This window comes from Phyllobates terribilis, unplaced genomic scaffold, assembly GCF_046119375.1.
Source record: "Phyllobates terribilis strain yellow unplaced genomic scaffold, ASM4611937v1 Scaffold_2__4_contigs__length_985480577, whole genome shotgun sequence".
NCBI lineage: Eukaryota > Metazoa > Chordata > Amphibia > Anura > Dendrobatidae > Phyllobates > Phyllobates terribilis.
In genome coordinates, this window is record NW_027362762.1 from 102,414,481 (window position 1) to 102,427,676 (window position 13,196).

Sequence of the window (13,196 nt, forward strand, 5' to 3'; positions counted from 1 at the left end):
GAAAGGCTCCTCTAACTACTCCTATATAGTGTGTTTGGAACCAATTTAGCTGAATACGGATGGAACCACCACACTAATAGGAGATATCAGGAAAAATTATGAATTGGCAAAAAAGGACAATGTATGAGGCAGTGACACACACTGAGTGCACTACAACCAGACTTGGCTGAAGCACACACTACAGGGTGAGCTGCACTCACACACCAGACCTTGCAGACAGCGGTGAACAGTACAGAGAACTGTGCACTAGTGCTGCAAGGCACAGCGATTTATTAAGTAGCCTGGGTAAAGCAGAATAGACCAAATAGGTAGCTAAAACTGTCCCTCAGAACAACAGCGTCCTCTCCCTAACTGAATTCACAGCAGAGTGAGCTCAAAATGGCGGCGGCGGATTTTATAGTGCATCATGACATCATTTCAGCAGCCAATCACAGCCATGCCATTAGTTAAGATGCCTACATGCCTAACAGGATGTGCCCACACTTCTTAGGATCCTCATTGGCTGAATAAAATGAAACTGGCTCATTGCATTATGGGAACTTCCGATTCCGGTATCGGAATTCCGATACCGCGAATATCGGCCGATACCCGATATTTCAGTATCGGAATGCTCAACACTAGTTAGAACTCGTGATGTCACAGCTTTCATTGTGTAGTCACAGTCTGTAGTTCCCAGTCTTTGATCACAAGTCCCAATGCTTTAGTGCGTAAATAAGACACCATCTGAAAATGATGAATTTGTTGAAATTGTGTCATAAGTGCAGCTCCAACCAGAGAAATCAGAATGTTCTCACTGAGACCAGGTAAAAGTACTGTGTGGCGTATTCTTTTAAAGGAAACCTGTCAGTGCATGTTTACCGATGGAGGTAACGGTACGGCTGCATAGGCGCTTGTCCCCCAGTTATAATGATGTCTTTTGTGTAGAGATTCAGTGTGCCAGTCATGAGAAATATAGCACACATAGAAGTCATATGCAAATCAGGCTGGAAGTGCACTGGGGGCGTGGCAATGCACATGGAAAACTGCCTAAATGCATTGACATGTCCCCAGTGCACTTCCAGCCTGATTTACATATGGCTGGATTTGCATGAGGCAATTTTTTTATTTTCTCATTGTAGTTTTCTGTAATCCCCTCCACGACAGCACCAACAGGAGGTTGCCTCTCCATCCTAATTAGGGACAGGAAACAAGAGGTTAAATAGCCCCCCTCTTCCTCTATCCTCAGTGTTTTTCCTGTCCCTAAGGGATGAAGAGGTTTCCTTCTGGTGGAGCTGTGGCCGCAATCAGCTTCCCCAAAAATCAGTACCCTTCAGCCTGGCATCTGTGGATCGATCGCCCTGTGCCTTCCTTCCATGTCTTCTGCTCCTGCCTCCCGGCGGGACCGCACCATCCTCCAGCGCTCATGTAATGCTGGATGGTCAGAAGATATTAGCTGGGGGCCTCCCGTAGCTCCCCAGCCAGTTGCAATGTCTCCCCCTCTTCCTGCGTGCAACGCTCTCCTCCAGTGTATAGCCGGCCGTATGGAGAGTGCATAGGAAGTGATGCTTGCTGGTCCATTCAATAGCCGCGTCGTCACTTCCGGTTGCTTTCAAGGGTGGAACGCGCCGCCATTTTGGCGAGAAATTTGAAATTTAAAAAAAAAAGCGCAATAATCAGGATTGTATCAGCGCTGGATCTCGGTTCCTGTATAAAAGGAAGACCAGGATTTTCACTATATTCACCTTGGTATTGCAGTACATAGCATAGGTGATTAAACGATCCCAGGAGCAAGTCCTCTAAAGGGGTTTAAAAAAAGAAAGAAAAAAGTAAAAATTCAAGTCGCCCCCATTTTCTCACATTAAAAATAAGTAAAGAAAAAAATAAATATACTTGGTATCGCCGCTTTTGTGAAAGTCTGGTTTATTAAAATATGGAATTAATTCACCCAATTGGTAAATGCTGTAAGAGAGAAAAGTAAATCAATAAAAATTGCATTTTTGGCGGGGGGCGGGGAGGGGTGGTGGGTCACTGCATCTTCCTAAAAATAAAAATAAATAAATAAAAAAATGGCAAAAATAAGCAATCAAAGCATTTTATGTACATGAAACTAGTATCCCTAAAAATGTAAGTCCACTGTGCAAAGAACAAGCCCTCACTCAGCCCCATCAACCGAAATATATAAATGTTACAAGTCTCCAAAAATAGAAACGCAAATTCCTCCAACAATTTTTATTTTTTTTAATCCGTTAAATAGAAGAAAAAAATCGATACATGTTTTGGTATTGCTGTAATCGGACTGACGTGGACAATCAGGTTTCCAGATAATTTTTACTGCACAGTGAACACCATGAAAACAAAACCCGAAAAACAACGGCAGATTTGCGGGGTTTTTTCACCACTCCATCACACTTGGATTTTTTTTTCCTGTGTTTCAGTAAATTTATAGGGTAAAATGAATGAACTTGTCCCTCCAAAAAACAAGCCCTGATGTGTATATGTCAACGGAAAAATAAAAAAAAGTTTGGATCTTGAAAGATGGCGAAAGTGCAAAAACGAAAAACTACATAAAGGTTTAAAAGCCACGATGCAATTCCATACATATGGGTCTTTTTATTTTGTGATAATTTTTATGGTCTTTACATTGGGATGTGGCTCACAGGGTAATAATGCAGAGACCCAATTCCTCCAGAGAATTTTGTGAGCCAAACCCCCTTGAAACAAATGCTGAATACTCAGGATGACAATGGGAATAGAATAAGAGCAAAAGCCGTCCGCTTTGGACCTGGTGACAGGTTCTCTTTAATACTATGGCTAAGGGCTCGCTCAGACTAGCGGATAGCATCCGATAATTGTCTCATGTGAGACAATCGGATCGATTATGCAAATGGCCCTCGTCCAAATTATACTCCGGCCACTCGCCAGTAGGGGCAAGTCCTAAAGTCCACTTATATAGAACGTCTATCCGTTCTGGCTCATATTGGAAGGGACCAAGCAGAGGACCCCCCTCTATTCTGTCCATATGCTGTAATAGGATACATGGACCAGGGTGGTCTTCAAAAGGAAATCCATTTAATATACCTTAACTATGAAAGCTGAGGGAGGAGTGAGTGATTTATACTTCACTAGATCCTGGTAGAGGGTAAATTGTTATCGTTCCTTGTATCATCACTTCAGTCTTCTAATCCTATTATTTCTTGCAGTAACACTGGTGCGTCCTTTGGTTTCGGGGCTACTGCAGCTCCTACAACAACTGCACAATCTACAACCGGTTTATCTGGAACTCTCTTCGGAGCGAAACCGGCCACCGGATTCACATTGGGATTGACAAATACAGGTGCCAGCATTTATATAGTCTTCTAATGATCATTAGTGACTGGGGTTTGCAGACTGAGTTTCATTTCTCTATCGCTTCATTGGGGGACACAGGAAACCATGGCAAAGGCGAAATCTCTCCACTCTTTGATAGCTTCCATGGAACCTGAGGAGGTCTTCTGCTCAGTAGACACCAGGATCCTTACCTTTTACTCTCGATACCTGGTCCTGTCGCAGCTGGATCATCAGATCAAAGTCGTCCCTGATCCCGGCCCAATACAGTGTTTTCCTAGGTGTTGAATTCTCACCGTTCGCGCCAGGGTCTGTCCCCCCAAGGAAAGAGTCTTGGCTCCTCTCCCCGAGATCCAGTCTCTAAGGTGACCATCTCCCTGCTCCCTTCATCTGTACTTGAGCATATTGGACAAAATGGTGGCAGCATTGGAAGCAAACAGGACCAGGTATCGAGAGTAAAAGGTAGGGATCCCGGTGTCTGCCGAGCAGAGGACCTCCTCGGGTTTCATGGAAGCTATCAAACAGCGGAGAAAGGTCACCTTTCCCATGGTTTCCTGTGTCCCCCATTGAAGGCTCCGAAAAAGAGATTTTACGGTGAGTACCCAAAATCTTTTTCTGCCCTTAATGTATATTGGGTGGCTCTATGTCTCCGCCTGTCATGCACAGAATTCAGCTATATCTTTCCTTGGAAAATCAATAAAAAAAAAACCTTACTGTGGGACAGAGTGAGGACAAAGTGCTTGCCAGACGATGGCAGCCTCATACAAACTCCTTGTTACTGTGATCCTTTGGTGAAGACCTGCTCCAGCCCTGGGACCCTCACTGATCAGGCATCTTGCCACTGTGAGGACCCCCTTAGTTACTATAATCTATACGTTTTATGATATACCTTTGTTGCATATCATTTTTCTTTGTTCTTTTAATTCCAGCTCCAACAACAACCTCTGCAGCGACTACCGGCTTTAGCTTAAATTTTGGTAAACCTGCAGGATCCGCTACACCGTTCTCTCTACCTGCAGCAACTACCTCAACCACGGGGTTTTCCCTCTCAGCAACCCCGGCAACAGGTAGGAGCAGGATATCGGCCTTTGTAGTTTCCGGAGATTGAATTTTGCTGTAGAGTTGAATCCCCTAAAATGACTATGTAAATTATAGCTGGTAGATAGTAAAGACGACTTGACGTGTTTCTTGTTCCTCCCCTCATTACATTTTCCCACAAGGCTTTGATTGATGTCTAGTCTGTCTGTATTTTGCATGTGCAATAGAGAAGCAACTGGGCAGGATAAATGCTAATTCTGCCTATTGTATAATTTCATCAGGTACGAGAATACTAGAGATTTTAACTAAAAGGGACTCTGTCAGCACAAAAACAAACCAAGCACAGGTGCTCGGTGCACCCTTGTCATGGCCAAACAGTTCAGTGCACCTTCCCACCTACTTGTTTTCCATCCATCTCCACCCTCCTTTAGCTTTATAAAGCCAGAGCTGTGAATCAAAGAAAAAGGGTGTGGAGATGAAAGGAAAACAAGCAGATGAGAAGGTGCACTTAGATGTTTGGTCACACCAAGGGTGCACTAATCACTTCTACTTGGCTTGAACTGTCATTTTTTTCCTGACAGAGTCCCCTTAAAGGAAACCACCATGGGCAGCATAATTCAGAACCTGACTGCATTAATGCAGACGTCTGTTTTACTCTGAAACGCTGCTGTGTTTCAGAGGAGACATACGTTGGAGAGCCAGCGAGGGACCATGCGCTCAGGATGACTAGTCCAAGAGGCCTGTCCCACCGGCTACATCTCCCTGACCTGCTTCACGCACATAGATCTTTACTTATGTGTGTGTAAAAATACTGCAACTGATGAAATGTATTTTCGGGGATAGTCAGTCTTTTCATTGGTAATATGAATGTGCTCTTAAGGTTATTTGCAACACTGTATGAATGATGGCTTTCAAGGGGTGTGACCAATGGGACCCCCAGCAATCCCTACAGCAGGACCCTTAAATGCCCCAGCAGACATGCTTAGATTTGCTGTCACTTGCTGATTGTTGGCATATCCCAGCAATGTGGTCATGTGCTTATATGGGAAAACACCTTTAATTTAGTTGCTATTGCAGAAATTAACATTTGATCAAATGCTGAAAGATTTTCAGATCAGTAGCTCAGTAATACATTGTCGCAATTTATTTATTTTTTTTCTTTTCTTAGATTAATATGTATTTTGTGCTTTTGTTTTTCCTAAAAGTAAGCCTGGTATAATTCATTGGCCAGTATTTAGTGTTAATTTTACCTGTAATACCAGTAACCTGGTAAACTACATTAGACTTTTTGTGGTAGCAGATGTGATGTTCTGATTTCCTTTTTTCTTTCCTATTAGGTACGGTTTTTTCTTTGAATTTGGGTACAGCGACGCCTGCTGCAGCTACTACTGCAACTACTACTGGGCTTTCACTGGGCACCCTGCCCGGGCTGACGGCATCACCATTTCAGAATGCCAGTGTCATGGCGTCAGGTAAGTGTCACTCCGCGTGGATGGATGTAGACATACGTGTTACCCATTCAAGCAGCACCACTCCTTGGTGGCATATGGGTACTGGCGCTCGTTGTAGGTGAGCTGCCCACCTCTCATCTATGTATCCATAAATGTAGAGAAAAGTAGATTTATTTAAATATTCCAGGTCCAGCAAAAAAAAATCAGTTTTTGTAATTCTTCATTAAATGCAATGTTTTAGGTCAAGAGCCCCTTCATCCTGGTAGTATTCGTCTTGTCAGACCGCATCGTTGCAGATCCCTGCCAGGATGGAGGCCAGACATTGCCGTAATGACGCCATCTGCTTAATTCCAGTGACTGGCTCTGTCGAGCTTTCTGTCAGAATGCTGTTTTTCGGGGATTCCAGTAGGAAACCTAACACACAGCTCAGCAGAGCGCGTTGTATTAGTGTGAACTTAGCCTCAGCTTGTCTGTATGAGGCATGTCTGATTTCCATCTAGTGCATTTCTGGCGCAGCATTTATTCTGCAGTATCCTTGATGGGATCTTCATCTTCTTTTGAGAAAGTGGTCCTGACGCGCGCTCTGCCAGTGCAGAGGATCCCATTAATTTCTATGGTAATTCCAACCACCTCTCCACTGACAGCCGTGTGTGATGGGGGATTCACATCTACAATACATCATGACTTTTCCTATGGATATGCCATAAACGTACAACGCACGAGATCGGAATTCCCCTTTAGGATTGTTAGCGTTTTTAATGACAATCATCGGAAGCGTATAGTGCGTAGCAGTGGACCATAAAGATTACCTAACTCAGAATCAGCACTACCTCTTCCAAAAAAACAAAGAAATTGATTGGCACTGTTCAGTGCTGGTCTCTGTACATTCTGTTTTGGCCTTTTGGATATGTGACCACTGCAACCAATCACTGACCGCAGCATTGACTCTTCGGTTGCCCAGCATCTGGTTTCAGCGGTCACATTCCTGTCCCCACCAGCAGAAAAAGCCCTGATACAAGCAGTCGTCCTAAACAGGGCATCGGTAGGTGATTATGCATTCTATTATTTATTGTTATTATTTTTTAACTGTATCTATTTTATTTGTTACCTAAAGTAGGTAATAGGCCCTCCTGGCACAATACTTGCTGGGGTTTCTTGCCCTTGATCCGCCGTGCACAGCATGGATCTCTGTCCAATCTGATATCATGAGCTGGGAAGGGAGAGATTTTTGTGCTTGTCTTAAACCTTTTTGTAGATATTCTGGAATCGTCCTTTCTGTTTGCTTGCAGGCCTGGGACAGAACACTTTGGGCCTGGCTGCTCCTGCTGCACAGACGACCACCAACGAAGGACTTGGGGGAATAGACTTCAGTAGTTCTTCAGACAAAAAAAGTATGTACCGCCTGGAGCTTGAGTTGAATAATAATGTGGATACGAGACTTTTCAAAAGGGTTTTCTTTTCTGTGAGATGTTTGAACTCTCGTAGAAGTGAAAAGAAGGCAAAGCATTGATGGCGACCCTACTATTCACAGCAGCGCTATACGGCGTCCCACTGGTGTGGTCCGCATGTATCAGACATGTATGGCATATACCATGCATGTATGAGATACCCCTACCTGACATAGGACATACTGCTGTATCCTCTACCCTCCCTCGCGACTTGATGGGTTGCTACATGCTGCCATATTGTGGTAATGTAGTATGTAGAACAAGTGATCAGACAGCCACTGGTTCAAGTCCCTTAATGGGGACTTGTCAGAAAATTTTACCCCCCCCCCCCAAAACTATTAATATGATTGTGTAGCCCTTTAATGATAAACCAGTCTGTTATTTTTGTACAATAAATTCACACTTTAGAAAAAAAAAAAATCACTTGTTTTTGTCTCGCCATGTTCTGAGAGACATACTTTTTACATCCTTCTGTCGGTGAAGCTCTGTGAGAGCTTTTTTTTTTTTTGCCTGACAAGCTGTAGTTCTCATTGTTGGTGTTTTTTTTCGGTAGATGCGCCTGTGATCATTCTTCATTAAACGTTTTGAAAGGCAATTCTACATTTTGTTGTTTTTTTTTTTAAGCACTGTTAATATTGGCCTGAAAATCTGCCTGCAGAGCTTATTTTACATGTAAGAGGGAGTTACCAGTGTGAGACATGTAATGACTGACAGTCTGCTCTTATCACACACAGCTCTGCAGTGAGATCAGAACTAACACAGTACAGCAGAACTGACCTTTGTCTCATTACGAACACATTTGCAGTCATCCTTATACAGTGCTGTCAGCTCTGCTGTACTGCCCTCCTCCACACTGGCTGCTTGTGAGAAGGTCAACTGCTGCTGCAAATGTGTTTGTAATGAAGCAAAATTAAATTCTGCTTTACTGTTAGTTCTGATCTCACTGTTTGATATAAAGCAGACTGTCAGTCATTACATGTCTCACACTGGGAACTCCCCCTTTAATTTAATTTAAAATAATCTCTGGAGACAGAGAGCTCTATGTCCGGCCCATAGATCTTAACAGCTCATTTGCATATTAGAAAAATATTGAACTCTCTGTAAGAAGACCTTGATATCCGTGATCTGATGTATCATTTTATTCAGCTACATGCCCCTATAGACGGCTTAGGAGGGTTGATCCTACTGATAGATTCTCTTTAAAGGAGACCTGTCACTAGGTCATAATTTGACAGTCTTTGCTCTTATTTAATCCCGCTGCTCCTCTGAATAATCCATTTCTTGTTTTTTTTTGTATATTTTATAAATGTGCCAGAGATATGGGTCTTTTTATTTATTCTTACCCTTTTATGGTCTCCCAAGTGGGTGTGGCTTACTGGGTAATTATGCAGAGCAGTCTAAAGATACGCCCCCAGGGATAAATTTACTGTAGCACAGATTCATCTCAGCTAAAAGTCTAGACCCTTAGATCAGGAATAGGACAGACATTTATAGGACATTTCATAACTTCCCCAAATTCTTCTGAAAAAATATTCCTTACAAATTGCATTGCATTACTGTACCCAATTTATGATATATTTTAGAAGTCTGTCCATTTTATACCGACTCTGACTCCAACTCCACAGCCCTAGCCTGACTGACTGCCTATTAGACCCCACCTCCAGAGATGGATCTGTGATGAGGTATACAGCAGACACACAAGTCATTGTTAGGCTTCCTTGTTGCCATAGCAATGATGGGATGCGATCTCAGTGATGATACAGATGGGCTGACAGAGGGAGCAGTCTCCCTCTGTCAAATTCCTCACATGCCTCTGTCACTATTGACAGCAGCATTTTAGTGCCCCAGCAGGAGCTTATCTGTGCCTGCGTCATCCCTGGGATGATACTGCCCCCCGGATTGGAGTAAACTGCTTGTTATCTGGCTGTACAGCTAGCTTCAGTTGCGGGAAGGGGTTTAAGGGGTATTCCCATCTCCAAGATCCTATCCCAATATGTAGTAGGTGTAATAATAATATTAGCAAATACTTCCAATTATAAATGTAGTATAGTTCTTCTGATTCGCTATGTCGCTTTCCCCATTTAGGCCATTGCAGAAGCTCAGGTATCTATGGTTTACGACCACTCATATAGTGACAGTTGTTAGTGGTCGTAACCATGGATGCCTAAGCTACTGCAGTGGTCTACATGGGGAAAGCAACATAGCGAATCAGAAGAACTATACTACATTTCTAATTGGAGGTATTTGCTGGTATTATTATTACACTTACTACATTTTGGGATAGCATCTTGGAGATGGGAATACCCCTTTAAATGTAGGTTCTGCACAGAATTTGAGAGTTGGAGTATAAATGTGATGTATACAGCTCGCTCACTAACCTGTCATTGTCCTCACTCTTAGGTGACAAGGCAGGAGCCAGACCAGAGTAAGTTGCTTTAAGGTTTTGTCATCTTTGCTTTTTATTATGCATGAATGTAGATGGAATACACATTTTCTTTGTGCACGCCTGTCAGATACTGAACGCTTGTTTTCTTAAAGGGACAGTAAAGCTTTGAAGGATGAAAATCTACCTCAGTTAATTTGTCAAGATGTGGAAACTTTTCAGTAAGTATAGTGAAGACCAGATCTCTTTTTGGATCTGTATAGTTACCATACGCCTCTTTAGCACAGTGCTTTGCTGTTATTTGGCAGCTTTTCGCTTAAGGTTGGGGCTACTTGACCTCTTAATCTGTCACACGTGGGTCGCAACCAACGTACAATAGGTCCTGCTACATAGCAATGCAATACAAGTGAATAGGTTCACATTGCGACCCCCAAGGGTATGGCAACAAGCAAGTTCACATTTTTTTTTTTTTTTTACAACGTTGGACTTCTTGCAGGTTGCTTGACGCGGTCACAGTATCCTTGGGGTGGCAATGCGGCCTCATTCACTTGTATGGAGCCGCGATGCTGCAGCGACATCTAGTGGACTTTGGTAGCACCACAGGTGCAGCGGTTAAAGTCTCCATGTAGCCTTCCTAAAGGGTTTGTCCAGTAAAAACAAGTTATCACCTAGTTGCTGGGGGCGCTGATATCTAGGACCCTTGTGATTAGCAGATTGGGAACTTTTATCTCCATTACAAAATATTGCAGCAGGTCCCGGACGCCTGATCACTGCTCCATCCATTGTTTAGGGAGCTGTCATAGAAAGCCGAGCACGGAGTTCAGCAGCCCCATAGGCAATGCATGGAGTAGTGGCCGAGCCCCTGCACTGCGGCTTCATTCTAACATGGATGAACGTTCTGGTTCTTCTGATCGGTGCGGGTCCCAGTGGTCGGACACAACCACTGATCAACAAGTTATCACAAATTCTTTTAAAGGGGTTTTCCAGCACTGTTCACTTCTATTTTGGAAGCTTAGAGTTATCAATGATGCCAAGTCCACAGATGCCAGCTGATGTTGAACAGTTGTCCTATTCTAATGAATTGGACAGGTGCGCGCGCGCGCACGGGGCTGCCGCCGGTGCGCGAGTCCCAGAAGGTACCTGCAGATGTGAAGTCACCAATACTATAGAATCCCTTTAGTATTCATATTAGGTTCTTCATGGAGCTGACTCATTGTTTATTACTTCATGCTTCTTCTAGTCTTGTGGTGTTTTCTTTAACCTTCTTCACTTTACCCTGTGATGACACAAAGTATTACACAGGACTAGTGTTGAGCGAGTATGTTCTGTTAACCCTTTCGCCAAGTATGCTCGGGCCGAGCTCCGAGTATTTACAGCTGCTCGGTGATATGGTTGTCTATTTCTTACACATTCCTCACATGTAATAAAACTGTCAAACAGTTGCAAATCATGCACACGGGAGCGATTCAACCATATCACCGAGCAGCTGTAAATACTGGGAGCTCGGCCCGAGCGTACTCGGAACAGAACATACTCACTCAACACTACACAGGACCTATTACTGATTGCATATATATACCCCTTCCCTTATACACATGCACAACCTTGCAGAGCTCCTGTGTATTCTCCATAGGAGGAGAGCAATAATCAGTTTGCAGACACCTCTCACAGTGGTGGCTTATTACCTGTAAGAGCAGATCCAACATGGCTCAGTCCTCCTCCCCTGACATCAGGGTGGAGTGGGGCGTCCCAGTATATATTAGATGTCGGCAGTTCGGCCGACGTTACTCTGTGATCAGCGCCCTCATCAGGCGGTTTGGTTGTACTTCCATTGTACTGATGTATGCTGGTCCTCCTGCAGGAAGTTTGTGAAGGAGCAGAAGCAGGTGCAGGAGGAGATCAGCCGCATGTCCTCCAAAGCCATGGATAAGGTAGAAGATGAGATCAAGGCCTTGAAGCAGCTCCTGTCTGTGGCCTCCAGTGGCCTTCAGAGGAACACTCTGGCTATTGACAAACTGAAGACTGAAACCGCTCAGGTATGTGATACTATATTAATGACAGTATTGGCCACTTTGCTGCGTAAATATAACTGGATTTTACTGTGCAGAGTCTGGTGGGAACCAGTATTGCTTCATTCCCGCTCTCAGATGTAGTTTATTACTGCATAGTGCCCAGTCAGATGAATTGTGTGGAAGGACGGCTCAACGCTTCTCCGTCCTGTCTCCAAGTTGGGCCGTCCTGTATATTTTACTTAGGACCTATGGATAGGGCTTCTCCTGGGGATCAACCCATTTTATAATAAAGGACTAACCCTTCTTAAATGCAGCAGTCCCCTGAGTAAAAATAAAAAACAAACCCTTCTACTCCTCACCCGCTGGGGCACTGTACAAGCGATCTTCGTGCCGGGTCTCCCAGTAATCATCAAGGGCCACTAACGGGCAACAGCGCTCACACTTCCCTCACAGGAAACTGACATCTGGGGAAGGTGTGAGCACTGGAGCCCATTAGTGTCCTCTGATTGGCTGCAGCACTCACGTGACATAACAATGCACCCAGAGACAACCCCTTTAAGGCCACAGATTTGACTTGGTTTTCTTTGTGGATTTCACTCCAAAAATCTGCAACATATTTGTAGTGCAACACATGTGGGTCCCGTCTTCCAAACCTCATACACACATGTTCACATTCACGTCAGACCTGCTGTGTTCCGGATTTGTATTTTTCACTGCCTATGTGATACTTTTTAATGAATACATGCAGACTTTTACACTGATGTCCTTCTCTGAGCCTAACCTCGATGTTTTCAGGGCTTCCATATAAAATGCTGTGTACCTGTAGCGACTAAACATGATCAGGATTGGTTTTCAGGCTTTTAACGGAGACAGCGACCTAATTAGAGATCTTGAAAATAGTAAGACGTTGAAACAAAACAGTATATTATAACGTTTCTAATGTATTCTATGCAAGTTATTAAGCCAGAAAGTCTTTTTAAAGGGGTTGCCCTCTACTTTAAAAGCTAAACTTAATAGGCCCAAAAGTGTATGAGCTGCTCTGCAGTCCCTGGCAGCGGCTGCTACACATTGAATAGAAGCTTCATGTGTTTACGCCAGAGCTGTTTACAGCTGACCAACTGGGTCCTCAGTGTCAGACCCCCACCTCTCTCGTATGGGTAGGTCATCAGTATGATGTGATAAGACTACCTCCTTTAAGCTTTTGCGTCATCTTCTCTTTTCTACTTATTATGATATTATAATTATTCCATTTTCATTTTTTAGGAACTCAAAAATGCAGAAATAGCTTTGCGGACACAGAAAACACCTCCTGGCCTTCAACATGAAAATCCTGCACCAGCAGAGTAAGTGGCCATCAGCAGCCAGGAGATGATCTGTCAGGTCTGAACATGGGGTACAAGTCACTACTTTTAAGGAATACTCGCATGGTGTTTCTATATGTTCCTTAGTCAAACATTGTATAGGCCTTGTGCCTTACTTATCATGCAGAGAAGCTGAAGTGCTGGCTTCTCCAGGACTGATTCAGCCTGATGTCTGTTACCCTGCATGGTAGCCGTGTGCT

At 43.7% G+C, this 13,196-nt stretch overlaps 1 protein-coding gene across 2 annotated transcripts in view; it reads left to right on the forward strand.

The window, feature by feature from the left end:
- NUP58 (nucleoporin 58) overlaps positions 1–13,196 on the forward strand; it is a 58,718-nt gene that overhangs the window by 15,956 nt on the left and 29,566 nt on the right. For both annotated transcript variants that reach the window (XM_073662450.1, XM_073662452.1), the window contains exons 2-9: positions 3,180–3,313; positions 4,233–4,370; positions 5,679–5,813; positions 7,082–7,183; positions 9,641–9,665; positions 9,779–9,844; positions 11,485–11,659; positions 12,899–12,978. In XM_073662450.1, coding sequence (XP_073518551.1) covers positions 3,180–3,313; positions 4,233–4,370; positions 5,679–5,813; positions 7,082–7,183; positions 9,641–9,665; positions 9,779–9,844; positions 11,485–11,659; positions 12,899–12,978 — 855 coding nt within the window. The remainder of the gene's footprint in view (positions 1–3,179; positions 3,314–4,232; positions 4,371–5,678; positions 5,814–7,081; positions 7,184–9,640; positions 9,666–9,778; positions 9,845–11,484; positions 11,660–12,898; positions 12,979–13,196) is intronic.